Source organism: Tursiops truncatus, chromosome 5 (assembly GCF_011762595.2).
Source record: "Tursiops truncatus isolate mTurTru1 chromosome 5, mTurTru1.mat.Y, whole genome shotgun sequence".
Classification (NCBI taxonomy): Eukaryota; Metazoa; Chordata; class Mammalia; order Artiodactyla; family Delphinidae; genus Tursiops; species Tursiops truncatus.
The window spans coordinates 76136582-76164361 of record NC_047038.1 but is presented as its reverse complement, the minus strand read 5'-3'; the positions used below and the strand labels follow the sequence as shown (position 1 = coordinate 76164361).

The window sequence follows — 27780 nt, the reverse complement described above, 5'->3', positions numbered from 1 at the left end:
TTTTCCATTGATGAAGCTGTTGCAGGAAGAGTCCCAAGAGTTGAGCTCTTACACAAGGTCCCAAGTATCAAACCTAGGACTCGGTGACAGTTTATCAAAATGGCATATGGCAAACAAGACCCAACATTGAGAAGCAGAATTTACAAGGGCATGCGTTAATGATGGTAGCCAGTGGCAGGAAAGTGTGAGTCTGTATTCCCCAAACATGCAGAAAAATACATTAATTCAAAATATACAAGCTTAGAGGGAAACTGACAGGAAGAAGTAAAAAAAAGAATGTATATTTTACATAAGTATTCAGGAAAGGGTAATATGGAAATTGCTGGGTTTAATCCAGTTAGAAAGTCTGATGCATACCCTGTGCAATTCTAGGAATGTTGACCACTTCCAAGCTGATGATCCAGTGCAGAGAACTCAGACTATATCCCCCACCCCCGCCTTTTTTTTTTTGCAGGTTAAAAGGGGTCATTATGGAGTTCAAAGAACAGAACTCTTGCCTGGCGACCGAGACAACCTGGCCATTCAGACCCGGGGTGGCCCAGAAAAGCATGAAGTAACTGGCTGGGTGCTGGTGAGTACCAAGAGCTAGCAAGGATTTCACTCTTAGGAATAGACAGAGCAAACCAAAGGTGCCTGATGTACTACCAGGCTCAAAGTATTCGTCTGCCCTTCCACATCTCTTTAGAACAGCCTTACCACGAGCTGCTGTTTCTCTTTCAAAGGAAACTTAAAAAAAAAAAAAAAAAAAAAACAGCTGGGCTTTATTAGGATGTTTTGGAAATCACCAAAAAATAAGTCAGAACCAACTTTTTTTTTTCCCCTAAGAGTTCAAAGCAAAATCCTCAAAGGGAACTAATGACCCAAGCATTATTTTAATCAATTATTGATTATTTTACTTGACCTCTGATAGCCATGGACACGCATGGATAGTACTTAGATCACATACCCTACACCAACGTCTCCCTCAAATGAGGATATGTGCACCTAGCCTGTTTTTAACCTATGCAACGTGACCTAAAGTTGTCCATGACAGCTTTACCTCATAGTAGGAATCCTCCTGGCAGACCAAATTCGATAGCTATATAATTACTCCTAACACAAGACTTGCACTGTTTCTAGCAGTAGAAATACTTTGCTATGAAACGCCTGGTCATGTTAGGAAACTTATGAAATAATGACCTAATTGAAGTCACAAGAAAAAAGTTCACTGCCATAGAGAAACTAAAGATCCTTTTTCTTTCACAGGTATCTCCTCTTAGTAAGGAAGATGCCGGAGAATATGAGTGCCATGCATCCAATTCCCAAGGACAGGCTTCGGCATCAGCAAAAATTACAGTGGTTGATGCCTTACATGAAATACCAGTGAAAAAAGGTAGGTAATAAATCTCATAACCATTTAAAAATGACTAGTGCTTTTGTTTAATAAAGCACAGAACCAAGTATGAAAGTATCAGACATAGCTCTTAATGAAATTCTGTGATGTTAGGAATCCACAAGGGAAGGACATTAAGTATGTAATCAAAATGTAGAGTGCATGGCTCCAAAAGAACATTCAGTGGTTGATGGAATGCTATTATTATGACTCAGATGCTTTCACTTTATCTTACACATAAGAGTCAAACCTGATTGGAATGGTTTATATTTCCCATAACTTTCTATCTATCGTCACAGCATTTTCCTTGGTGTTGTGACTATTATATTAAATTCCCATTTAAAAGGAAATGATTGTAGACAATTCTGGTCCTTCACTTTGAGCTTTTATAAGAAAAAACCCAGAAAGAGTATATTGGCAAGTACTCAATTCTGTTCTGCCTCTATCCACTTCACTGTCAAAAGCTTCCTCTTAAGCATCCATCCTGGCGGTATGAGAGTAATGCTACTTTACATTTATATAGATCTATTAGACTGATGTCTGACTTGGTTTTTCCTTAAGCCAAAAATAACGAAATTTACTGTCAGCATTTGTCAAAACCATTCCACTGTGTGGATCACTCAGCTGCGGTACGAAAGGAAGAAATATCAAGTAAAGATGTGTTTGGTCAGATTCTCTTCAGCCAAGATGTGTAAAGTCAAGTGATGAAACAGAGCAGTAGCTAAGAGTCATGTGTTTGAGTCTCAGCTCTGCCACTAATTATTCCGTTTTAAATTCTGAATGAGAACTGGATGACAAAGGAAAGTTCCTTGGCCTCTCTGGATCTCACCTTGCTCATCTGTGAAACATGCTTCTCCCAGTTCTATAGTAAGGTCTGTCACTTACAGATAGACAAGTACAACAAAATCACCTTCCACATCTAAAACCATATGGCTCAAATTCCACCATATCATTTATAGTTACTCACACATCCTTTATCCCCACATTTTAACATCTTCATTTATTTGGAAACAAACACTAAACTACCTCAAAATTAGAAAGTCAACCAACCATGTCCATATATGTAACTTATTTTTATCTTTTCTTTTTAAACAGGTGAAGGTGCTGAGCTGTAAACCTGCAGAATATATTAATCTGCATAGCTAAAAGTAGTCATGGGTAACTACAACCCCTGTTCTTGCCTAATAACCAGTTTCTTTTCATCCAGTCCACTAACACTTTAGTTATATTCACTGCTTTTACACCATGAAATACAAAATAAAGATAACACATCAAGACTGTCTACAAAAATTTGTCTATTTACAGAAGAAAAGCATGCATATCGTTAAACAAAACAAATAAAATGCTTTTTCTCCTAGTGCAAGTACATTTTTGTTGTTTTAAAAATTTTTTAAAAGCTATATCATAGAAACAAACAAGACACAAAGATTTTTAAAAGAGCTAAACACTCATCATTCGAGGTGCAATACTCATAGACATGAGTTCCTGAAACAACAGTTTGCATGCATAAGGCATTCGCACCAAAGAGATCTGGGGGAGAAAAAAAAAAGGTAATTAGCAAAGCTGTATTGAAGGGACCCCACTTCCCTACCCCAGAAAAAGCTAAAGACTTGGTACTGGAGGTGATGAACAAATGAGGCTGATAACACTCATCCTACCTTGGCCTTTGGGGCTCTTCTCCTAAAAGGCTTTGGTATTCTGCCCTTTCTGCCAGATATAATTTATATTCACCCTTCTCAATTAAAAGGTTTAACAAAACTCATTGTTTAAAATTCCTTGTACAAGGTCTTATTATTTCCAAAAGATGAACAGCTTAGCTTAATTACCACACTGAAACTTAATTAGTTTTTAGAAAAACAGAATTGTTACCTTTTTCCTCATTTAAAACTAGGACTCTTATCTTATAGAAGCATGCTATCAAAATTGTGAAAATGCCAATCTGTTCCACCACACTAAATCTGCCTGGATGATTAGGCCAACGTGGTTATATCCTAAACAGATATCAACTGTCAGTAAGGTATGTACATACCTGGGTTTTATTTCGGCAGCCCCTGCATTCATACGTATGGGTCCTGGTGTTAGCGATCGCCATTATTCCACAAAGATTGCAAACATGAACCTGATATGGATCTGATGCCTCAAACAGTCTTTCCCTTAAAAACTGGGCTGCTCCGTGGGCAATCTGACAATCTCGTTCCATTTCTCCAAAACGCAGGCCACCATCACTGTCATGGAAAAAAACAACAGACTATTTTGTACTGATTTTCTATTATCATAAAGAATATTAGAAAGAAAGAGAACTAGACTCCGATTTTTCTACTCTTGCATTCTCTCTATATGGTGGGGAGGGTGAGAAGTCTACCAACTATTTGGTGTGCATTAGAAGGTCCCCAGAGTAAACACATAAGATTCTCAAGTATAGCATATACTTTTCCAAATAAAATACAATGAAGTACAAAATAAAATCTCATCAGACTATTTAACTTACTAGAATTCACCTCTATACTAAAAAATGAATAATAAAAAAGTCAATCTAAATAAAGCAGCTTCTCCATGAATGAGACTCCCAGGCAATCAAACCTAAAATGATAAATGCATGTTGGCAAAAGTGATGGAAAGAACAGGTGACTAATCACAGGTTTCCCCAGCATGTAAGTGAAATGCATTGTTCTGATGGCCAGGCAAGTGGATGATGGCTTCCTTAACATTCTTAATGTACAAAATACATAAGATCAATGAGCTTCTAATGATATTACCAAAAACAAAACATTTGGTCAGCTTTGGAGGATTCTAGGCAACTACCGCGTCATTTTGAAAATTGGTAAATAAAAGGAAAGAATTAAGCATTTATTTTGCCTTTTAGTATATGAACCATGTCACCAGGTTAGCAGCTGAGGAAACAACATTTCTCTCTATGAAAGTATTCCAGCTAATAAATGAAGAAATGATAAATTAGAATCTCATCAGTTTGCAAACCTTTTTTTTGTTTTTTGTTTTGCAGTACGCGGGCCTCTCACTGTTGTGGCCTCTCCTGTTGTAGAGCACAGGCTCTGGATGCGCAGGCTCAGCGGCCATGGCTCACGGGCCCAGCCGCTCTGCGGCATGTGGGATCTTCCCGGACCAGGGCACGAACCCGTGTCCCCTGCATCGGCAGGCGGACTCTCAACCACTGCGCCACCAGAGAAGCCCAATAATTAAAGGTTTTACGTAATGATCATTAATAGCTGCTAAAGTCATAAAAGAGACAACCAGATATTGAAAGTATACAGCACTGCCTTTGAAGTATTACTGTGAAAGAACACAAACCCTTCACCTCATCAAGGCTCTAGATCCGATTAGCTATTTACAAGAAAAATAGGAACACAGAGCCCAGGAATGCAATCAACAAAAATCCAGACTGTGAGAGGGAATTCCTTGGCAGTCCAGTGGTTAGGACTCAGCGCTTTCACTGCTGAGTGAAAATATTTTCCAAATGACCAAATATGATACTATAAAATTACATAAGTATAAAAGATACAAAGTGTAAGCCCAATGGATTTTAATATAATAAACATAAAAGATTCACTTAAGTGGTTTCAAATTCTACATCACAAGTAACCTTTAAGAAAGGACAACTTGGACTTCCCTGGTGGCACAGTAGTTAAGAATCCACCTGCCAATGCAGGGGACACGAGTTCGAACCCTGGTCTGGGAAGATCCCACATGCCGTGGACCAACTAAACCTGTGCGCCACAACTACTGAGCTCGCATGCCTAGAGCCCGTGCTACACAATAAAGAGAAGCCACCGCAACGAGAAGCCCGCACACCACAACAAAGAGTAGTCCCCGCTCGGAGCAACTAGAGAAAGCCTGCACGAAGCGACGAAGACCCAACGCAGCCAAAAGTAAATAAATTTATTTTTAAAAAAAGGACAACTTGTTTTGGTGTAGCATCAAAAAAAAAATCCACAATCACCTGAAAATTATTAAAATATTCTTCCCTTTCAAACCACAAATCTGTGTGAGGTCAGATTTTCCTCATATAGCAATACTTAATTATAAAAAATAAAATCCTGCAATGGGATGAATGCAGAAGCAGACACAATAATCCAGCTGTCTTCTCACAAACCAGTTCATTTAAAAAGATTTGCAAAAAGGTAAACCAATGTCACTCATCACTAAATTTACTTGGAAAATATTTAAACTAAGGAGCCTGCCTACTGCAACTAAGACCCAGTGCAACAACAAAAAAAAGATACAACTCCCAGACAAAAGCCTTTGGGGTCCTGGAATCAAGAAATTTGAGAACCATTCCTTTATATAAAAATGATGATGATGCAGCTCTCTTACCGAGATCTACCCTCCATGGGCTGCCTATTAAGGATCTGAATAGGTCCCCGAGCACGAGAATGAATCTTATCATCCACCATGTGTTTCAAACGCTGGTAGTAAGTGGGGCCAATAAAAATTTGTGATGTGATTTTTCGACCAGTGAATCCATTGTATAGGACCTGAAACAGACAGATTTTGAAGCAGACTTAAAAGTATTAAACAAGCTCAAAGAATATATGTGCATATACTGTATAATTCCATTTCTATAAAAATCAAAACAGAAAACTATAGTGTAAAGAGAGTAGTCACGGGGGGTGGGTATGATGGTAGTGACTGGAAGGGGACACAAGGGGGGCATCTAAGCATAAAAGGGTTCTGGTAATTTTCAAGATCTGGGTGCCAGTCACACAGCTGTGTTCACTTTGTGAAAATTCATCAACCTGTAAATTTACGATTTTGTATGTAATTTGAAGTATGTGGTATACTTTAATGAAAAATTTAATTTTTTAAAAAATGAAATCACACACATACAAAAAAGAATACTCATAACAAATTACCAATGTAAGAGCAAACATACCTCATTTCCTCTGAGATGGTAACCATAATCAGATAAAAGATTAGAAATCTTCTGTACATTAACAGCATCATTGAATGGAGTGGCATCACCAATTTCACCCTTGTTAGCTGATACCTTTAAAAAGAAAAGTCATCTCTAAAAGCCTGCTTCCTTCTGTCACCCTTTAGAAGTCTATGTCAATATAAATATATTAAAAAAAAAATCCTTTCTGGAAAGGAAGATTTTGAACTTAAGATTAAGGATTAACTTAAATATCTATGTTATGGAAAGCTGTAATATAGTAAGGTTCATTTTATTAGCATTTTACATAAAATATAACAAACTAATTTACCTAAAAAATAAAAGCAACTCAATTATAAGCCTTCAAGTAGGAAACTCTGTGAGGCCAGATACAAAAAGAATGAGACTCCCAAGTACTTCCTACGACTCAAGGAAAATGACATTTTAATGCCCTAAAACCAAGCCATCCATGTGTTAAGCTGTAGCCTCTCTGCCTTAATAAGATACTCAAAAATAGAAAAACCTCCACTGAAAGATGCATGCATAGCTAATAGTATAGCTATAAAACCATTAGGTTCACACTGAACTAACCACCATTTATAGAAAAGAACCAGTCAAAAGAATAACCATATATACAAGTAAAGACTGGATGTAGTAAATTTTGCAAAACTTCTCAGTCATAACTTTGCAAAGTTTGGCAAAAAACAGAGACATAATCAAACCAATTTAAAAGCAGGAAAGTTAAGTGTCATATTGGCTTTTTCCAAAGTACCCTGGCTCAAATGAAAGAAATGACCTAACATTTCAGAAGAAACATCAATTTGGAACCTATATTTTTAAAGAAAATCTCTTACCTTCCCTTGAAGACATTCGATCAAGTGACCAATAGTCATACGAGAGGGAATGGCATGGGGATTTATGATGATATCGGGGGTGATACCTTCGCAGGTGAAAGGCATATCCTATAAAGGAATTTTTTTTAAAGACACTTAAAAAAACTTAAATCTCTTAGCTAGAGAACTAGAACTAGCTCCCGCTCATCTAAACTTTTCTATGTCCTAAATTCTGTTCAACGTAGTGTGTTCACCTACTTATTCAACACTAAAATTAGGGCTTCCCTGGTGGCGCAGTGGTTAAGAATCCGCCTGTCAATGCAGGGGACACGGGTTCGAGCCCTGGTCCGGGAAGATCCCACATGCCGTGGAGCAACTAAGCCCATGCACCACAACTACTGAGCCTGCACTCTAGAGCCCATGAGCCGCAATTACTGAGCCCACAAGCCACAACTACTGAAGCCTGTGTGCCTAGAGCCCATGCACCACAACGAAGAGCAGCCCCCGCTCACCACAACTAGAGAAAGCCCACACACAGCAATGAAGACCCAATGCAGCCATAAATAAATAAAATCTAAAAAAAAAAAAACACTAAAATTAAAAGTCAAGCCTTTACTGCCTCTGGGCTCTCAAGTTAAAGAACATTTTGATTTAATAAAATGTTCAACAAAACTTTGGGTTAGAGGTGATAAAAGATACCTACCTCTTGTCTATACTGAATACCACAAGTACCCTTTTGACCATGTCGACTAGCAAATTTGTCTCCAATCTGTGGAATTCTAACAGAGCGTACCTGAATTCACACAAAAAATAGGTTAGTTAAGTCATTCTGATTTACTTTCTATAAATAGCAATATGACAAAGCTATACTCACCCTTATTTTACAAAATTTATATCCTTCTTGGTTGAGAGTTACCATAACCTGATCCACAATGCCCGTCTCACTAGTCCTGAGAAAAGTGCTACAGTCTCTCTTAGTATAGCGTCTATTAGTGCCCTCCAATTCATCTTCATTTTCAGGCAACGTGACTGTTTTGCCTATAATAACATCATCTCCTGATACACGAACCCCAGGAGCTATCAAACCATCGTCATCCAGCTTGTCATAAATAGCATGCCTCATACCTGAGAAGAAAGAGAATTTTCTGAAATGGTAATACCATAAAGAAAAGTATTTAAAATGTCCCATAATCCCCCTCCCCAAAAGATTAAAAACCAAATATATAAATCAGTTCCAAGTCAGAGAGAAGTTCATAGGAATCTCTAACATGTGTAGTAATGTGCCCTTATTCCAAATACTACAAACTATTCTGAACTCGGTAGAAAAGCATTGGGCTGATTCAGACTCTCCATTTGCTAAGTGACTTTGGGTAAGTGTGTTGCCATCTTCTGATCTCTATATTGCATAAGGAAGAGTATCTATGTCCTCTACATATAAACTCCAACAGAAAGTTTGAATTTAATCTTCTATAATCTTAACTCCACTGAACATCAATTCACTACCACAGAGAACCACCCACAGGAAATGGAGTAATAGGAAGATACCTAAGGAAAAAAAAAAACATTTTACTTCATGCAATACTATTAAAAGCCAAAACTGGGCTTCCCTGGTGGCACAGTGATTGAGAGTCCGCCTGCCGATGCAGGGGACACAGGTTCGTGCCCCGGTCCGGGAAGATGCCACATGCTGCAGAGCGGCTAGGCCCGTGAGCCATGGCCGCTGAGCCTGCGCGTCCGGAGCCTGTGCTCCGCAACGGGAGAGGCCACAACAGTGAGAGGCCTGCGTACCGCAAAAAAAAAAAAAAAAAAAGCCAAAACTATAGGAGAGATAACCCTTTTCCCTGGGATATCCTATCCATCCCACTTTATACAGCTTTTAAGTGACTGTAAAAATAATAACTAGAAAATAACTTTTGAGTTTTCCAGAAGAAACAGAAAGTTCTAGGCGTCCTCTCATTAGTTATTTGTTAAATACATACAAATAGTGTGGCTAGACAAACACTATGGTCACACCACAATGTGAAGAGGAGAGGAAGTTCCCATGCAAATAGATAAACTGAGGGACAGGACACAGTACAAGTGAGAATGGGGCTGAGGTGTGTCCCATGAAATTACATGACCTCTCTGATATCCTAAATCCCCTCCTCAATGCAAGACTTAGCGGAATGGAAGCACTATAGCAAGCCCACTCCTAGGTGCAAAGACTTCTGGCAAATATACCTATTTCCTTAATATAAGCTCTAAGAATAATAAGAAAACATACTCCCACATGGCAAAAAGAAAGGGGGGCGGGCAAAACCCAAAAAATTAATCAGGAAAACCATGGTAAGCTAACTTTGAATTCCATAATTTCAATGTCAGTATTGCTTACCCTGGCAAGTTTCACGTGTAGGCTTCTCAAAAACTTCTTCTTGATCAAACCCTTTTTTAGACTCCTGTTCTTTGTATGATCGATAGAAAACAGACCTAAAAACACATGGTTCTAAAGTTAACTTTTATTTTCCTTTAATAATAGGGCTTAGAACATACCAATAAATTTTACTTAATTGATATGTGGTAATTTAAACCATGGCAATTTAAACCATGAATCTGGGACAAGAGTTAACTGTATTAAGGGTCAAAGTTAAGTCATAAGAGCTGTACAGGCCACACATGTAGCATTTGACCCATAACCTTAACACAGCTGGAATTATATGTGAGACCAGGAAGGACTAACGTCACTGAGTCCAACCTCCTACCCAAAATAAGAATCCCTCCCATAATAACCCTCAGCGATGGTCACCCAGGATCTGTCCCAATATTTCTAGTGAGAAGTTTATGATATTAAGCTATAACGTCCACCTCTGGTCTTAGTGCCTATCCTCTGAAAACTATACAGAAAAAAATCCATCCTCTCTTCTTAACTCCCAGTTTTTTAACCAACTTTCACATACCATGGATTTGAGATTAATGTTTGACAATAAAATAAACTGAAGAATAGAAGATTGAAAAAGAAAATATACTATAATTTTAATAGTAGTTATTGGGTTGGCCAAAAAGTTCATTCGGGTTTTTCCATAACATCTTACAAAAAAACCCAAACGAACTTTTTAGCTAACCCAATATTCACGGGTCCTGAAACTCTAGGTTTATTTTTACTTTAGATATTTCTATATTATCTAAACACAAACATTTATTTGCTTACAAATAAAGGGGGGCTCAAAACATTAGCAACTGAAAATCCTCAGATACAAGAAGCAGTGTCTTCAGTTGTTCGTGACCATCACCCAAGCCTTCTGCTTTCTGGAGTAGGGCACTGATTTTACCACACTAACCCCTATATAGGAAACCATATAACAACATGTGCCTGGCAGATATCCACAACGTTTCATGAATGGAGGCAGAAGATTAAATATCCTAACAGAAAAATTTCTCTGCTGTCAGATCAAAATTTCTTCCGGACTGACATTTAAAACCCCCAAAAGTTTGGAAACACACAATTCGCACCTATTTTTAAAGAACTTTTTAAAAATAAAATATTAATATTTCCACCATATATGTATTTTGACAACTTTTATAAATAGCTGACCTGAAAAAGCCTCGGTCTACAGCTGAACGATTCATGATAACAGAGTCTTCTTGATTATATCCAGTGTATGATGCAATGGCCACAATTGAGTTGATACCTGCAGTGCATTTAAGAGAAAGCATTAAAGCACCATATGAGAAACAAAGAAAAATTACCCCTTTCTTTTAAATCAATTTTATTTAATCATATTTGCCTCAAATGTTTTCACCATGGTAACTGTCAAAGTCTACTCCTCCTGGAATAGCAATCTGTGAGACAACTACTCTGATAGCTAAATGTTTGATATAAGCAAGTTTTTAATATAAACAATCTTATTTAGTTGCTGCTGCCAAAACTATTTTTGATGAGACCATAAGATTTAAAGTATCAAGTATTGATAAACAAAATTTATAAACCTTTAGCTACACTCATGAAGAAAAAAAGAAAAAACAAAATCAGAAATGAAATAGAAGTTACAACTGACACCACAGAAATACAAAGGATCATAAGAGACTACAAACCACTATATGCCAATAAAATGGACAACCTAGAAGAAATGGACAAATTCTTGGAAAAGTACAATCTCCTAAGACTGAACCAGGAAGGAATAGAAAATATGAACAGACCAATCACAAGTACTGAAATTGAAACTGTGATTTAAAAACTTCCAACAAAAGTCCAGGACCAGATGGCTTCACAGGCAAATTCTATCAAACATTGAGAGAATTAACACCTATCCTTCTAAAACTATTCCAAAAAATTGCAGAGGAAGGAACATTCCTAAACTCATTCTATGAGGCCACCATCACCCTGATACCAAAACCAGACAAAGATACCACAAAAAAAAGGATCACACACCATGATCAAATGGTATTTATCCCAGGGATACAAGGATTTTTCAGTATCTGCAAATCAGTGTGATACACCACATTAACAAACTGAAGATAAAAACCATATGGTCAACTCGATAAATGCAGAAAAAGCTTTTGACAAAATTCAACACCCATTTATGACAAAAAATCTCCAGAAAGTGGGCATAGAGGGAACCTACCTCAACATAATAAAGGTCATATATGACAAACCCACAGCTTGCATCGTACTCAACAGTAAAAAGCTGAAAGCATTTCCTCTAAGATCAGGAACAAGACAAGGATGTCCACTCTCACCACTTTCACTCAACATAGTTCTGGAAGTCCTAGCCATTGGTACTCAGAAAAGAGAAAGAAAGAAAAGGAATCCAAATCGGAAAAGAAGTAAAGCTGTCACTGTTTGCAGATGACATGATACTATACACAGAAAATCCTGAAGATGCTACCAGAAAACTTACTAGAGCTCATGAATGAATTCAGTATAGCTGCAGGATACAAAATTAATACACAGAAATCTCTTGCTTTTCTATACACTAACAACAAAAGATCAGAAAGAGAAATTAAGGAAACAATCCCAATAACGATCACATCAAAAAGAATAAAATACCTAGGAATAAGCCTACCTAAGGAGGCAAAAGACCTGTAGTTTGAAAACTATATGACACTGATGAAAGAAATCAAAAATGACACAAACAGATGGAAAGATATACCAAGTTCTTAGATTGGAAGAATCAATACTGTCAAAATGACTATACCACCCAAGGCAATCTACAGATTCAATGCAATCCCTATCAAATTACCAATGGCATTTTTCACAGAACTAGAACGAAAAATTTTTAAATTTGTAATGGAAATTCAAAAGACCCCAAAGCAATCCTGAGAGAGAAAAACAGAGCTGGAAGAATCAGGCTCCCTGGCTTCAGACTATACTACAAAGCTACAGTCATAAAAACAGTATGGTACTGGCACAAAAACAGAAATATAGATTAATGGAACAGGATAGAAAGCCCAGAAATAAACCCACACACTTATGGTCAATTAATCTAGGAAGGAGGCAAGAATATACAGTGGAGAAAAGACAGTCTCTTCAATAAGTGGTGCTGGGAAAACTGGACAGCTATATGTAAAACAATGAAATTAGAACATTCTCTAACACCATACACAAAAGTAAACTCAAAATGGATTAAAGACCTAAACGTAAGACTGGACACTATAAAACTCTTAGAGGAAAACATAGGCAGACACTCTGACATAAATCGAAGCAATATCTTTTTGGATCCACCTCCTAGAATAATGGAAATAAAAACAAATAAATGGGATCTAATTAAACTTAAAAGCTTTTGCACAGAAAAGGAAACCATAAGCAAAATGAAAATACAATCCACAGAATGGGAGAAAATGTTTGCAAACCAAGTGACTGACAAGGGATAAATTTCCAAAATATACAAACAGCTCATGCAGCTCAACATCAAAAAAGAAACAACCCAATCAAAAAATGGGCAGAAGATCTAAACAGACATTTCTCCAAAGAGGACATACAGATGGCCAACAAACACATGAAAAGATGCTCAATATCACTAATTATCAGAGAAATACAAATTAAAACTACAATGAGGTATCACCTCACACCGATCAGAATGGCCATCTTCAAAAAACCTACAAACAATAAATGCTGAAGAGGGCATGGAGAAAAGGGAACACTCATGCATTGTAGGTGGGAATGTAAATTGATACAGCCACTGTGGAGAACAGTATGGAGATTCCTTAAAAAATGAAAAACAGAACTACCATAAGACCCAGCAATCCCACTACTGGGCATATACCCAGAGAAAACCATAATTCAAAAAGACACATGCACCCCAACGTTCACTGCAGCACTATTTACAATAGCCAGGCATGGAAGCAACCTAAATGTCCATCGATAGAGGAATGGATAAAGAAGATGTGGTACATATATACAATGGAATATTACTTGGCCATAAAAAAGAATGAAATAATGCCATTTGCAGCAACATGGATGGACCTAGAGATTATCATACTAAGTGAAGTAAGAAAGAGAAAGACACGTATGATATTTGGAATATATGTGGAATCTAAAAAAATGATACAAATGAACTTTTTTGCAAATCAGAAACAGATTCACAGACTTCGAAAATAAACTTATGGTTACCAAAGGGGAAGGGTGGGGGGGAGGGATAAATTAGGAGTTTGGGATCAACAAGGATCTACTGTATAGCACAGGGAACTCTACTCAATATTCTGTAATAACCTATATGGGAAAAGAATCTGAAAAAGAACGGATATGTATATATGTATAACTGAATCACTTTGCTGTACCCCCTAAAAATAACACAATATTGTAAATCAACTACAATATAAAATTAAAATTATATTTAAATAAAGTAACAAGTATTAAAGAAGAAAAAAAGCTGAAAACTCTATAAACTAGTAGATTGCAATATAAGAAATGATTGTTGAATGTGAGTGGGGTTTCTTTTTTGTTTAAGATTTATTTATTATTTTTTTATTTTATTTTTGGCTACATCAGGTCTTAGTTGCGGCATGCGGGATCTTCCGTTGCGGCGCGGGGGCTTCTCTAGTTGTGGCGTGGTTTTCTCTTCTCTAGTTGTGGTGCACAGGCTCCAGGGCACGTGGGCTCTGTAGTTGTGGCACATGGGCTCCAGAACGCGTGGGCTCTGTAGTTTTGCAGCACGTGGGCTCTAGTTGAGGCGTGCGAGCTCAGCAGATATGGCACGCAGGCTCAGCTGCCCCGCAGCATTTGGGATCTTAGTTCCCTGACCAGGGATCGACCCCGAGTCCCCTGCATTGCAGGGTGGTTTCTTTACCACTGGACCTCCAGGGAAGTCCCTGAGTGGGGTTTCAATGAACATAATTCATATATACGTGAATCATCAGATTTTCCAAAAACTGAAACACACTCAACTCTAAAGCTACAGTAACATAGTACCTTGACCTAAATATTTCAAATGTGGAGTAAAAACTATGACTACAGAATACAAAGGAACCAAAATCTGGATGACTGAATGTTTTGGTTATCTAAGTTCTGAATAAACTGTTTATATTTGCTTCCTTAAAGCTAAATTCAACTTTCAAAACACAACCCACCGGGCTTCCCTGGTGGCGCAGTGGTTGAGAGTCCGCCTGCCGATGCAGGGTACACGGGTTCGTGCCCCGGTCTGGGAGGATCCCACATGCCGCGGAGCGGCTGGGCCCGTGAGCCATGGCCACTGAGCCTGCGCATCCGGAGCCTGTGCTCCGCAACAGGAGAGGCCACAACGGTGAGAGGCCCGCGTACCGCAAAAAACAAAACAAAACAAAACACAACCCACCCTTCAAGAGGAGACACACCATTCATTCATACTTTTATGTGTACAGCAGGGATGCAAAAGTTTTCATAAGCAGAGTGCAGGTAAGGGGTGGCAGCACTGCTGGTCTGAGTCTGGGTCACTAAAGACACACTCCTCCAAGTCTCTGATTCTCAGTAATTCCCAACCCAAGGTAGGAATAGATTTGTAGAAAGAGATACACACAAAAAGCAGGCCCTCCTCCCCAACTACCACATTTGCTCCTCCTTAACAACTACATTTCTATGGCCCACTGTGCCACAGAAAGCTTTCCACTAGCTATTTTAAATGCACTGACCATAACATTTTAAAAAATAAATTCACACTAAAGCTTAGATTTCAAGCTTTTCTTGAAAAGTCAGATCTGGCATCACTGAGTTTGCACGTACACATCACAACCACGGCTGAAGCTGAATAGGGCTAACCCCAGCAAAAAGGCAAACCTCTCTTCAACTCCACCTACTCAACCAATCTTGCCTAAGCCTGTAGGAATCTGAGACTGCAAGCTCTGTTGAACAGATAACACGAAACACTTTGTGCTAAATATAACCTTGATTGCTCTCTAAAGAAGGATCATAGTAACAAGAGGGCATCTGTTGTTCTGGGCACCCTGATGGGTTTGTGTACCTATATTTGGAGCAGGAAAAACTAAAATGCTCTGCTGGGAGAGGAAGGGGAGTAAGAAATCCTCCAAGGGAAAGGCAGTGTCAAGGAAGCTGAGTCCTTCCTGGGAAGGACCAGAGATAAAGCACCCAATAGCAGGGAGCCAAGAAGAGTTTTCAGAGATCAGAAAAGTCAAATAGTCTCTCCTCAGGCGTGCAATGAAAACTCCTGAAATCTAAATGATTTCCTCTAAGGAATCTTTAGTAATATCCACACTAGTCACCACTCTTTTGTGTGGACTGTCTGAGAAAACTAGAAGAATTTTAATTTTCACGCACAGTCAAGCTGCATAACACAGAAAAAGTACATAAAGATGCAGGATCCTGACGGCAGGGGGGTGATCTGAAAGGAGTCGGGAATTGGCAGAAATTCCAGGGTCTTGGGAGATGTAATATGATCCTACTACTAAGGAGCCAGGAGCAGGACATACGTGACATCTGTGATACATCGAATGGGCAAGACTTTCCTAGCACGTCCTCATGTTTTTATGCAGCGCTACCTATGCCCTCCCTCTTCTCCAGGTGACAGCCTATAGGTGCTCAACTGTCTTGGCCCTTGTGGGGCTTTCCTCCTCTCATGTGACAATCCCTGGATCGCCCACACTTGCTGTATCAACTACAGCCCAGGAGGCAACCCCCTCCATCCTACAACCTTTATCCAAGGTATCTGGGCAAGTCTGAAAGATCAGCTAAATTTAGCTAAAAACAGTAAACTTCTGAATTATATGTCTAATATTTTCTTCTTAGCTTAAAAGCCCCAAATCAAGAAACAATGTAGTGAAGAGGAAACAGAACAAGAAAGTGAAATGGGGGGAAGGTGTACATCTGGTCTAAAAGGGAAAAAAAAGGACCAGAGTTTACATTCTGGATTTTCAAATTAAGTTGTATAAACTTTGGGCAAATAACCTTTCTGATCCTGTCGCCACATCTGTAAAACAGAGATGATACAACCACCACTATCACTAATCAGCTAACATTTATTTCTCCCTTATTAACTGCTAGGCACTAAACCTTGAGTTTTAAGTGGATTTAACCATCTAATCATCAGAAAAGCTTTATGAGGCAGGTACTATTATTATTCTCACTTTTTAGGTGAAAAAACATCACAAAGCTTTTATGATGCTTAGAAATAACGTGTAAGGTGCCTTGGCTGGTGGTTCACACGAACTGCTCAATAAATATTAGTAACTTCAAAAAAGTATCTGTGATCTCAAAGACTATAAACATGTGAAATCTAGGATTACAACCCACCTGTCAGCCAGGCTCAAACCCTTTCAGCCATTCTGTCCCCACCTACTTCAAACCTCAGCTCAGCAGTAAGGAGGCTCTAAGTATCTTGACTCACTTTAAGTCAAGGTGAACTTTTGTCACAAGGATCTTTGCTCCCAGAAGATGTCAACCAAAGAAACAGTACTCTATAGAAATAGGAATGATACTAATCCAAAGACATTCCTTAAGATAACCCTATTAGCCCCTTCTCCTTAGGGCTCCTAAGCCCCTTAGAATTTGGCCAATGCAGCTGGCAGGTTAGGCAGGGCCAGAGCTAATAATTCAGCCACGATGGTCAGGAGATTGGTTACATCAATAGATTGAGCAAATAACTAAATATACTGAGGACAACGGGAGCCAGGTTTGTCACTGTCAGAGAATGGAATTCTAAAATAAACACTATGGTGTTGTACTGGGATGGGAGATATGGTATTGATATGAACTCATGGTTCTTTAGTATATAGAGATAAAAAAATAGATAAAGGTGGGGAGGGGTATATGCATACATATATTTTCCTAGTTCCAACAGCCGAGAGGACCTAGAAATGATGACATTATAATAGCAAGGAGCACACCTAGCACCCAGATTTTGGTTTCTACACACTATTCTTTTATCCTAAAAGGAGAAATGACCAAGTCCAAGTTTAGGGGAAGAAAAGCACAAGATGAGGCAAAATGTAAGGAAGTGCTTGAAGAACAATGAGGACCTATCAGGAGTCATCTTGAAGATACTCCCATTGGAAAATCTGGGACAATTTCAGCATCAAACAGGGAGGAATGATAAGATTAGAAAATCACCATTTGGCAATAATCACCTGCTAAATTAATGACTGAAAGTGTGACAAGGAATAGCTATTCACATCATCTCAAAGTATCTTCTCACAAAGACTTATTACTTACCTAATAAGTACAAAATAATTATAATTAATAAAAAGTGGAGAAACCTGACAAACAATATCTTAATTACATGATAAAAGTTAAAATCACTAATAATGGGACAGAGACAGCATGTGCTTCCTGATATCATGCCCAGAGAATATAGCACTGCTTCTATGCTAGTACTGCCAAAAATTCATAACCTGAATATTGTTTCCATGGGGAAACAATAGTCAAACCCAAATTGAGAGACAATGTATAAAGTAACTTGACTGGACTCTTCAAAAATGTGGAGGTCATAGAGACAAGGAAAAACGAAAGAACTGTTCCACATTAAAGAGACTAAAGAGACATGCACTATCCTGGATTAGATCCTAGACCAATAATGGATATTATGAGGACAACTGGCAAAGTCTGAATTGGGGACTGCTGACTAGATGGGTATCAGTGTTAACCCCCTGATGTTGATGGTTGTACTGTGGAGAATGTCTTTTTTAGGAAACATACACTGAAGAATTAAAGAGTGATGTGGGGGCTTCCCTGGTGGCGCAGTGGTTGAGAGTCTGCCTGCCGATGCAGGGGACACGGGTTCGTGCCCCGGTCTGGGAAGATCCCGCGTGCTGCGGAGCAGCTGGGCCCGTGAGCCATGGCCACTGAGCCTGCGCGTCTGGAGCCTGTGCTCCGCAACGGGGGAGGCCACAACAGTGAGAGGCCCGTGTACCGCAAAAAAAAAAAAAAAAAAAAAAAGAGTGATGTGGGACTTCCCTGGTGGCACAGTGGTTAAGAATCCACCTGCCAATGCAGGGGTCACGGGTTCAAGCCCTGGTCCGGGAAGATCCCACATGCCACGGAGCAGCTAAGCCCGTGCGCCACAATTACTGAGCCTGCACTCTAGAGCCCACGTGCCACAACTACTGAGCCTGCGTGCCACAACTACTGAAGCCTGCGTGTCTAGAGCCCGTGCTCCGCAACAAGGGAAGCCACCGCAATGAGAAGCCCACACACCACAACTATAGAAAGCCCACGCACAATAACAAAGACCCAACGCAGCCAAAAATAAATAAATAAATTAATTAATTAGTCATGTAGCTTCAGGTCTGTAACTTAACTTTTAAATGGTTCAAGAAGAAAGAGAAAGGGAAAGAATAAGGCAAGTGTGGTAAAATGTGAACTAGGAAATCTGGATGAATATTATATAGGAGTTCTTTGTAACAGTCTTACAACTTTTCTGTAAGCTTGAAATTATCTCAAAATAAAGTTTTTTAAAATATAGATAGATAACAAGATTAAGGCATGAAGCAATAACAGAGCTGAAAGGCTTGTAGTCCCTACCAGCCATGCCCTCACCACTTCGTATCAGTGCCAAAGGAACATTCTATTTCAAATCCAATCCTTCACCTGTTTCTTTTCTTCTCTAGCCATAAAGAAATTATCTAAATGCTGAAGAAAAACACAGCACTGCAAGTATAGCCCAAAGATACCAGCATACTGTAGACAACGTAACAGATTTTGTTTTTCTAGACAATAGTAACCCCTTGTGGAAGACTTTGAAAATAAATCATTCTAACCTGTGAGAATTTGCTATCAAAATGTCAGATCCCCTATTAAATAATTTAAAGTCACTATTTACAAGGCAAACTTTACTAAATAATGTTATCCAGGGTCAAAGCCAAAATTCCGCTAATAATACGGTAAGACAACAACTCTGCCAAAGAACTATGCTGTCTCCTTTATATTCAATACTGATACCCTTCAGTCTTCTCTGCACCATTTTACCCGTTGTCCAGTCTCCTTGAGAACCTCTTCCTGCAACTTCCTGATTCTTCTCCTTATCATCTACATCTCAAATCTCCTCTCTGGATTTCTCTTCCTGGTGCCTGACTTTATTTTTTCTGGCTTTATTCTCACTCTGAATTTTCCCTCAGCAATTTCACAGTAATCTATAATTATCATTAATATATCAAAAACTTCACAGCTCTTGATTTGACCTTCTTTCTAACCACATTTGCAACTCACTGTTGGAGGATCATTCCTGAGATGCTTTGGCAGCAACTCAAAATCAGCATGTTGAAAACTGAACTTATTATCTTACGTCTAAAACCTCTTCTTTCAATCTAAAAAAGAGTGGATATATGTATAACTGTAAATCAACTATACTCCAATAAAAATTGATTTAAAAAAATAAATAAATAAAACCTCTTCTTTCTTCTAACATGCTCCCAATGTTATTAATAGTATCTCTCTCTTGATTACCCAAGCCAAGAACACCAACAATATTTCGAATTCCTTTCTCCCCTCTCTTCATCATTCTACATCCAATAAGTAATCAAGTGTTAATGTTAACAAGTGTATTCCAACAGGTGTTTCACGCCCTTACGCTTTTTCATGTCTCAATAAGGACCTTACCATTTCTCACTTAGACCACTACAAGAACCTCTAAGTTACCTCCCTACTTAATACCGTATATGACTCTAATCGATCCCTTACGTGACTGCCAGAATTATACTGTAAAATAAATTTGTAACTGTATTACTTCCTTGTTCAAAAAGGCTGGATAGGGTTTCCCTGGTGGCACAGTGGTTGAGAGTCCACCTGCCGGTGCAGGGGACACGGGTTTGTGCCCTGGTGCAGGAGGATCCCACATGCTGTGGAGCGGCTAGGCCCGTGAGCCATGGCCACTGAGCCTGCGCGTCCGGAGCCTGTGCTCCGCAACGGGAGAGGCCGCAACAGTGAGGGGCCCGCGTACCGCAAAAAAAAAAAAAAAAAAAAAGGCTGGATAGTTCTTCATTCTCCAAATAAAATTCAACCTGCTGTCTCCACACTATGAGACCAAGTATCACTTCCATGCATTTCCACTCAGGCCATACTAAACTGACATAAATACTGACAGTTGCCTTCATGCACCCAGGACCTTGTTCAAACCATCTCTCAAATTCAAATACCCTTTCATCAACTTTACTCTAGCCCAAAATGCTACCTCCCCTATGAAATTGGCTCTAGACTCCAACAGGAATCAATCATTTCTTTCACTCTGTGCTTCCAAAGGAATATATACCTCCATCATAACACTTTACATATATCTACCTTTTTATTGAATTGTGCTCATGTTTTCCCACCACATTATAAATTCTAAGAGAATAGAGACTGTGTCATATGCATTTATTAACCGTCCAAAGAACCCACAAAAGTGTCTTAAGCATGGCAGGATCTTAAAAAATGTAGAACAAAACTGAACATACCTGCTGGCAGCTCTCTAAATCGTAGGTATTCCATTGACCGTGTAGTCACAAGTGGTTTTTGAGGATAATAGAGAACATGGGCCAATGTATCCATACGAACATGAAAGTTGGTAATATAAACCCCCATAGCCTGCTTACCCATAGCAGACTGGTATGTGTTTCTAGGGGACTAAAGGTAGAAATGAAAAGCGGAATCACTGAAAATTTAATTACTTCTAAATAAACAGACTTTACAGGGTACTTCATAAATCAGAAATATGGTTGGTAAAGTTCCTATTCTTTCCGAAAGATAAGTGATAACCATTTGGAATAATCAATTATGGCTCTTAAGAGTCAAACACAAGAATAAGCATATTAAATGCTGTAGTTCATCATCTTTACACTAAAAGGCTTTTCTTCCAGAAAAAACTACAGACTAATCTCTAATTTTTATTCTGCTTCCCCCAATTCCTTACAAAGCATAGTCAAAAACTGCTACCAACCTGGTTATGATCAGGAAAAGGAATAATAGATGCACAGACACCAAGAATCATTGATGGATGAATCTCACAGTGCGTATATGTGGAACAATAAGCTACTTCTTTCTCTTGTAAATCATCTGGGGTCATTGCGAGCATCACTGTTTCTTCTTCTAGAGTATCAATATATTCTACTACCCCACTGGCCACAAGATCCTGCCAACTAAAAAAGAATTCATTTAATTTCCTTACTTCCTGAACTATTTTAATTAACTAGGCTTCCTACTTAATAAAGAGTATTCCTATATCTGTATGCATTCACATAGAAAGAGTCCCAAAATAAGCATACCATTGTTAACAGTGAAAGAAACAAGTTACTGAACAATACACATAAAGTATGGCTCTGTAACTACTGTTAGTTTGTTTTGCTCTGCTCTGATGTAAAGAACCTACTTGTGGGGCTAGGGTGAGTATATAAAAACAAAAAATAAGGTCTGGAAGAACAAATACCCCAAATGGTAACAGTATTTACTTCTGAAAAGGAGAGTGTGAATTGGGGGCTTTTATATTTTTTTATTACACCTATTTTTTGAATTTTTAACAATAAAAATATACACATTCATATATCACTAATAATAAATTGTAAAAGATTCTTTTTATTAAATTTATTATTATATTGTTTATGTTATACATTATCTATATCACATCGGTTATTTTTCTTTTTTTTGGCCGCACCACACGGTATGCAGGATCCTAACTCCCCAACCAGGGATCGAACCCATTCCCCATGCAGTGAAAGCACAGAGGTTATTTCTTATTAGTAGTAGAGGTAGTCTTTACCATGTCACAAAGACTTTTACGCTTAAATAAAACCCTAAAAGTCTCTTACTTGATAACAAAAATTAAGAAAAAGCAAATGTGACTGCTAATGAGTACAGAGTTTCTTTCCGGGTCAATGAAAATATTCTGGAATTAGATAGTGGTAATGGTTGCACAATCTTGTGACTATACTAAAACCCACCGAACTACATAGTTTAAAATGCTTAATTTTAGGGCATGTGAATTATATCTAACTTTTTTTCTAACTGCATGTTCTCACCTGTAGTTGTTATATTCTCTCTCTTTCAATTGATCAATGTGTCTCTTCTTCAAAAGTAGCTTTTGTTTTTCCACAATCAGAAGTGGTCTACAAATACGGCCTGCATCTGTATAGATCCGAATCTCCCTCTCTCGAATATCTCTGATCATAGAAACCTATACATAAAAAGACAAAACAGTCTCATGAACTTTTATTTTCTCTGTATCATTAAGGCTTAGCTAAAAATACAACAGGATTAATAGATTATCAAATAAAATTAATAGATCTTAGTTTATCATTGTTCAATATACTAAAAACCTAGGTATAATTTAAAATTTTATATAGGATAAATATCTAACCTTGGTAATTATAAAGCTGAACAATATCTGGTAATAATGTCATGCAAAATAAATTAAAATGAAGAAAATATATGTTTGATATGACAAATACGAGTATATTTCTTATTTTCTTGTTTTCCCTCTTTGGTAATTACATGTACTTCACGTGTGTAACCTTTCAATATCCAGCCCTATATCACTCTGCCTTGATCAGGCTTTCCCAGTAATAAGCCTGACTTCTCACAATCACCTATAAGACAAATGGTTTATAGTCTAGCTCTCTAATACAGCAGTCACTAGCCACATGTCACTACTGAGCACTTGAAATGTGGCCATTCTGAAAGGAGATATGCTGTAAGTATAAACTACTCACTGGATTTCAAAGATAGTACAAAAAAATAAAATTTATCATTAATAATTTTCCATTGATTATATGTTGAAATTGTAATATTTTTGATGTATCCGGTCAAATAAAACATAATGAAATTATTTTCATCTATTTCTTTTTTGGGGGGGGGCCATGCCACATGGCTCACAGGATCTTAGTTCCCCAACGAGGAATTGAACCCACGTCCTCGGCAGTGAAAGCGCAGAGTCCTAACCACTGGACCACCAGGGAATTCCCTTTTTTTTACTTTTTTAACCTGACTAGTAGAAAAACATAAATTGCATATGTAACTTGCATTATATTTCTACTGGATAGTGCTAGAAAATATATTCCTGGAAAACATCAAAAATATTTTGGGAAAACTTACGATAAAGAACATAATATTAAAAGCACTACAGAATCTGAAGTGCCAATATAAAAAGAAATAAGTCAAGAAGTAAACAAATAAGAATCTTCAGTAAATTATCTAGATCTAATATATAATCTTAAAAGTCAACTAAGCAATGAATTGCCAATGAGTTGGGAAATGGAAAAACAGATTGGTATTTCTACACAAAAGTACTTTTAAAAAGTGAAATCAGCATCTGGATACTTTTATTAAAGAAAAGATTGGGTGGGGAATTCCTTGGTGGTCCAGTGGTTAGGACTCTGCGATTTCACTGCCGGGGCCCAGGTTCGATCCCTGGTGGGGGAACTAAAACCACGCAAGCAACTCAATGCAGCCAAAAAAAAGAAAGAAATTAAAGATTGGGTTTATTTAAGAAAGGAAAGGTTTGGATTACTCAGTTTTAAAATGATAGTAAATCATAAAAGCTTGATCAAAAACACCAAGTTCTCCCAAAGTAAAGAGTCAAAAGCCAAGAAGAAGATAAGTCCCACATTCCTAGCCCACTTCCTGTCCTTAGAAAACAATCTGAAACACTGTGTTTATGAGCAAAAACACCATGCGTGGCATTCTCAAATGCTTACCTTGAATCCTTAGAGAATTCCTAATAGAATATAGAATATTACAATACAGTTAATAGAATATAGCTCTTGTCTTAACAGGAAGACATAAACTGAGCTGCGTCTCCTCAAAGGCCAAACAGTATCTTGTGTTCCAAAGGAAACAGGTGTTCTTGAGAGGACTATTGACAGGAAAGCCTAACAGGTCCAACACAAGGCTAAAGTTAGAAATGGGTAAAATGAGGACCTCTGATTATCAGAAAGTATGAAGGAAAAGAAAAAATACTAGACTCCTGAAAAATATACACAATTTTCCCACTAAGAAGCTCCCAACAACACTCTCCAATAGGAGATTAAAGAGCCTAGTCCAAGGACATAGGGTCCATTCATAGTTTCAACAAACACTCACTCAGTGTCAGACACTACATGTCAGGCACCATACTCAGAACTGAAAATACAAAGTCATATTAAGACATGTTCCCTGCCTCTGAGAAGTTAATAGTTTAGAAAGTGAGGTAGGCAAATAAATCAACAGTTACTATCTGGTATAAGCATTCTGTCAGAAGTTATTTAAGGAAAATATGCCACATATAGTCACAGAGACAGATCTAAATCAGGGGCTCAGCGAACAGCCTGCAGGCCAAATCTGCCCTCACCTGCCATCTATTTTTTTTAAATAAAGTTTTACTGATTTATGTATTGTCTATGGCTACTTTTTACTACAACAGCAGCGTTGAATACACACCAGACACTGTAAGGTAAACCAAGACTAAAATATTTAATACCTGGTCCTTTAAAGAAAATGTTTGCCAACCTCTGATCTAAATCAAACTGGGTGGTCAGGTGAAATATCCTGAAGGAGACGAGAGTTAACACTAGAGTTTTGCAGAATTGGTGAGATTTACCTAAAAAAAAAGTAATAAGCACCCTTTTCCCTATTACCCATTTTTGAGGACGCATGGATGACAAGGAGCACAAGCATTCCAGGTTGAGGGAATGGGCCCATGGAAAGGTAAAGAGGCCTAAAACAGCATGAAGAATTTAATTTTATCCTAGAGAAGACAGAAAACCTAAAGGCAGCTCTCAGCAGAAACACCTGGCATTAACAAAGTTCTCAATCACAAAAAACACAACCAATTTTGGTTCTTAGGCTTTCTCTTAGCCTTGCCCGCCACACTCAAGTGAAGCATGCTGTTCCTGATTTCTTCAAGCCATGAATACGCCTGGGTCAAAATCCAGGTTTGCCTACTAGAGGAAGGCCTGGAGCAGCCAAACCTCGATTCTCTGCTTTGCTACATAGACAGGAGGTCAGCTTAAGTGTGTTACAGTTTCTCTCCAAATCCACTTTCACCGAGACAGACCCAAAGGTGTAGATTTGGGGAAATCAAAAGCCTGAGCCCAGCCCTCAATACAGTACACTAAAAGCAAAAGCCCTATTTTGGGGAGGAATAAAGCTCATACAGTATTTTGATGACTAAAAAAAAAAAATCCATCCTAATCCCAGAGCTCTTCAACATCCACCTAAACATAAAGGAATCTAATAGAGGTGTATCACATTTCATGAATGAATCTCTGGATTCCGACAAAGGAGAAATCAGAGATATTCACTCGCTTTTTAAAAGCACTGTAGTCAGCTTTACAAAAAGATTCTCAAAAGAATTTTTTACTTCAAAATGTAATTTGAATTCCAAAATATAATTTAATAACAAATTACATGTCAAAATTTTAGATGCGTATATCTAAGGCATTAAAGCAAACAATACCTTATAATTAAATCTAGCTCAAAACATCATCTAGAATTTTGAAAATGTACTTTACAATTCAAAGGAAACCAGTTCAAGAAAGATACCAATGCAAAGATAACTTTCACTAGTCTTTATGCCTAGTTTGGAAATCCCAGAGATCATGTCCTCTTAATTAATTAAGGACTCTTACTTCAGACACAATGATGTCCATCTGACGCCTCAATTTCCGTAGAGTGTTCATAAGTTGTTCAGGATCTTTATGTATTCCAACCCAGCAGCCATTAACAAAAATCTTCGTTGCACTAAAATGCAAAACCAAAAGCATTCTGCACTTAGTAACCCTCTAATAAGTTATAACCGAAGATTAACAAGTTTTTTTTTTAAATTGTATTTATACACACTCAGCAATAGCTGCAGGAGAAATTTCTTCTAAATTTTCCATACTCCATTCTTCTAAAAATTCCAGAATTGGAGAAGGCTGAGATCCAACTGAAATATAAGCCATCAGAGCTAAATTCTTCACAAGTCCTACAGCATGGCCCTTGGAATAAATAAAGTACATATTACTCATACTGATTTAACATGCCTATCCAAATTCTTTTCAACAAACATTTTCCTCCAATTTGATTTCAGAATGTACTCTTACTTCCTAAGAACAAAATTATAATATCTTAGTTCTAAACTATACTACATAGTTAAATAAAATTATAAGTAATTATAAGTAACAAAAAATTTCTTATAAAAGTAATTATACCCTACATGATTACTGCTGGACTTTCTGTCTTGAACATAAATTCTAATGCATTACCTCTGGAGTCTCAGCAGGACACACCATTCCCCACAACGTATTATGCAACTGTCTTGGTTTTGCTAGCTTGCCATCTCTACCAATGGGAGAATTTAAACGACGCAGGTGAGAAAGAGTAGATGCAAAAGTTAGGCGGTTTAATACCTAGAAAACAATAGCAAATCTTTAAATTTTGGGCATTTCGGTTACTCACACTATCACATTTTTGGCAAATACTAGAATCAGGCAAAGTCATATTTTTACATATAATCCACTCAGTGTCCAACTGTCCGCATCCCTCCCTCCTTTCTCCATCCTGCCCTGGATAATCTTATTCACCCCTGTAACTTAACTGACCCTTACAGCAGCAATGGCAAATATATGACATACAGTTCTAACATACCACATAAATGTTTTGTTTACGGTCTATCTCCAACCACTAGGATGTTAGTTCCACAAGGGTGGGGAATTTTTATTTGTTTGTTTTGTTCTCTGTTGTATCCCTGTACCTAGAACAGTACACTTGGCATACATTAGGCACTCAGTAAGTCTTATACGCTACCAACTCACATTCCTTTGATCATAGCAGACATCACTAATCCATCCGAGAACTTTTCCCAGGCTGAGGCCTCTGAATCCAACACAGAGATTCAACACTTACAGAACACTAAGCAAGGTAATACTTGTAAGTAAGATAATATTTAGAGGGATATAAAGCAAGCAACACAAACTCAATGTACCTAATAACAAAATCACCACATTCCCCAGCCCTACAACAACCCATCCTCCTTCTTCTTCCTAAGTCTCCTGTCATTGTTAATGGCATCACCCTTCCCTTTATCTCCCAATCTAGAAATCTCAAGATATTTTTGTCTCTGACTTCCTCCTTTCACATATAATAAACAATAAACATATCCTGTCAACTCTATTTTCAAACTTTCTCAAAAAACCATTCCCAATGTCACAGCAATAAACCAGCCCCTTACCTCTTACCTATACTATCGCCATCAGCTCATAAGTTCCTGTAATGTCCTCTCCAATCTACTCTCCTCAGTTACCAGAATTATTAAAACACAGATATAGATAAGTTCACATCACTCACTGAATTAAAAAATATTATA

General features: G+C 38.0%; 2 protein-coding genes across 4 annotated transcripts in view; one reads left to right on the top strand and one right to left on the bottom strand.

The window, feature by feature from the left end:
- IGFBP7 (insulin like growth factor binding protein 7) overlaps positions 1 to 2729 on the top strand; it is a 76573-nt gene extending 73844 nt beyond the window's left edge. Inside the window, exons 3-5 of the mRNA XM_019928113.3 lie at positions 455 to 571; positions 1246 to 1372; positions 2468 to 2729. Coding sequence (XP_019783672.1) covers positions 455 to 571; positions 1246 to 1372; positions 2468 to 2487 — 264 coding nt within the window. The 3' untranslated portion in view covers positions 2488 to 2729. The remainder of the gene's footprint in view (positions 1 to 454; positions 572 to 1245; positions 1373 to 2467) is intronic.
- LOC101318802 (DNA-directed RNA polymerase II subunit RPB2) overlaps positions 2648 to 27780 on the bottom strand; it is a 46077-nt gene continuing 20944 nt past the window's right edge. For 2 of the 3 annotated variants that reach the window (XM_019928110.3, XM_019928112.3), the window contains 15 exons: positions 26681 to 26824; positions 26274 to 26413; positions 26063 to 26174; positions 22478 to 22632; positions 21403 to 21601; positions 20921 to 21089; positions 10662 to 10758; positions 9465 to 9559; positions 7968 to 8218; positions 7797 to 7886; positions 7115 to 7222; positions 6261 to 6374; positions 5702 to 5862; positions 3402 to 3597; positions 2648 to 2902 (listed from right to left, as the gene is read on the bottom strand). In XM_019928110.3, coding sequence (XP_019783669.1) covers positions 2813 to 2902; positions 3402 to 3597; positions 5702 to 5862; positions 6261 to 6374; positions 7115 to 7222; positions 7797 to 7886; positions 7968 to 8218; positions 9465 to 9559; positions 10662 to 10758; positions 20921 to 21089; positions 21403 to 21601; positions 22478 to 22632; positions 26063 to 26174; positions 26274 to 26413; positions 26681 to 26824 — 2121 coding nt within the window. In that variant the 3' untranslated portion in view covers positions 2648 to 2812. The remainder of the gene's footprint in view (positions 2903 to 3401; positions 3598 to 5701; positions 5863 to 6260; positions 6375 to 7114; positions 7223 to 7796; positions 7887 to 7967; positions 8219 to 9464; positions 9560 to 10661; positions 10759 to 20920; positions 21090 to 21402; positions 21602 to 22477; positions 22633 to 26062; positions 26175 to 26273; positions 26414 to 26680; positions 26825 to 27780) is intronic. The other variant, XM_073805301.1, reaches the window with a different exon arrangement.